Source organism: Aphanomyces astaci (genome assembly GCF_000520075.1).
Source record: "Aphanomyces astaci strain APO3 unplaced genomic scaffold supercont1.16, whole genome shotgun sequence".
Lineage (NCBI taxonomy): Eukaryota > Oomycota > Saprolegniomycetes > Saprolegniales > Verrucalvaceae > Aphanomyces > Aphanomyces astaci.
The window spans coordinates 833,443-834,719 of record NW_009798279.1 but is presented as its reverse complement, the minus strand read 5'-3'; the positions used below and the strand labels follow the sequence as shown (position 1 = coordinate 834,719).

At 38.4% G+C, this 1,277-nt stretch overlaps 1 protein-coding gene across 1 annotated transcript in view; it reads right to left on the bottom strand.

Annotated features, from left to right (window-relative positions):
* The window catches only part of H257_07740 (hypothetical protein), a gene marked incomplete at its 3' end in the record, with an annotated part of 5,609 nt that overhangs the window by 3,113 nt on the left and 1,219 nt on the right, over positions 1–1,277 (bottom strand). Inside the window, exons 6-10 of the mRNA XM_009833370.1 lie at positions 1,072–1,164; positions 859–966; positions 672–800; positions 166–267; positions 43–120 (exon numbers count right to left, since the gene is read on the bottom strand). Of these exons, the coding sequence (XP_009831672.1) occupies positions 43–120; positions 166–267; positions 672–800; positions 859–966; positions 1,072–1,164 (510 nt within the window). The remainder of the gene's footprint in view (positions 1–42; positions 121–165; positions 268–671; positions 801–858; positions 967–1,071; positions 1,165–1,277) is intronic.

Below are 1,277 nucleotides of genomic sequence, written 5' to 3'. Positions count from 1 at the left end.
TTTTGGTCGTAAATATATGCCTTTATAGAGGTATTCGAGTACCACGTCGCTGTTGATGTTAAAGTGGGGATGGGCCAGCACCATCTCGACAATGTCCATGTCTTGTGCAGCACAAAGTGCCTAATTCTGATGGTAAAAGTGGCACTAAAGTGATGCAATTAGTACGTTGCACAGCTGACGGGGGTCCAATTGCGGCAGCGACAGAAGGAACCGGACGACTTCGGCGTGGTCGCTCTGGCACGCCAAGTAGAACGACGACACACCGTGCTATGCATCACATTGTAAATCTCGATAATCGATTGCAAGAAGAAATAAATGTATATTTCCATTTTCAAATAAAATATCAATCATTTAGTTGCCTATATATATATCCATATTATATATATCAATCAATCAGTCTAGTTATATCTAGCATAATAATCCACCTTATCCATGAATCCATTGAAACCGTATATACCCAATACTATATATATAATATCTATGTATTGTATATTAAATTTGAGTATATGTATATATATATACATATACTCAAATTTAATATATATACAGACGGATATATATATTATGTATTTAACGTTATGTATAAATCCGTCTGTAAATGTATATATGTATATCCATAGAAATTTAGAATCTGTCCAAACGTGTAGATATTCAAATATATAATAGTATACCGGAAACATGTCCTTTTCATTTTCATTCTCGTCGTTGAGCGGTACGCCATAGTTGACGTCCACGCCGCAGTGTTGGACCAAGTGCTGCACCACGTCCAAGTGGCCATTCAAACACGCTTCGTGGAAACCCTGTCACACTCAAGTTAACTAAACCAACTAGACCTACTAGACCAACTAAACCACATACGTAGTTGACGTGGTCGGCGGTGATGCCGTGCTCACTCGACAAAATTAGCGTCGCGATGTCCTTCTCGCCCACTTGACACGCCGTGGTGAAGCCCCCCACTCGGATGTCCTACAACAAATGGGATTAACTGTTAATCTCCTTTTTTCCAGGAACATTGTTGTTTTTAATAACAATATTAAAAACATTGTAGTTTTTAATAGGAATAAACCGTACGAGGCCGCCTTCGATGTCCAACGAATGCATGAGCACCGAGTATACCACGTCCAAGTGACCATTCGTGATGGCTTGGTTGAACCCCGTTATGTCCTAGAGTTAAAGTGTGAGGATATCAATATATACTGTACAATACAATATACTGTACAATACAATATGCTTTACAATACAATATACTGTACAATACAATATACTGTACAATACAA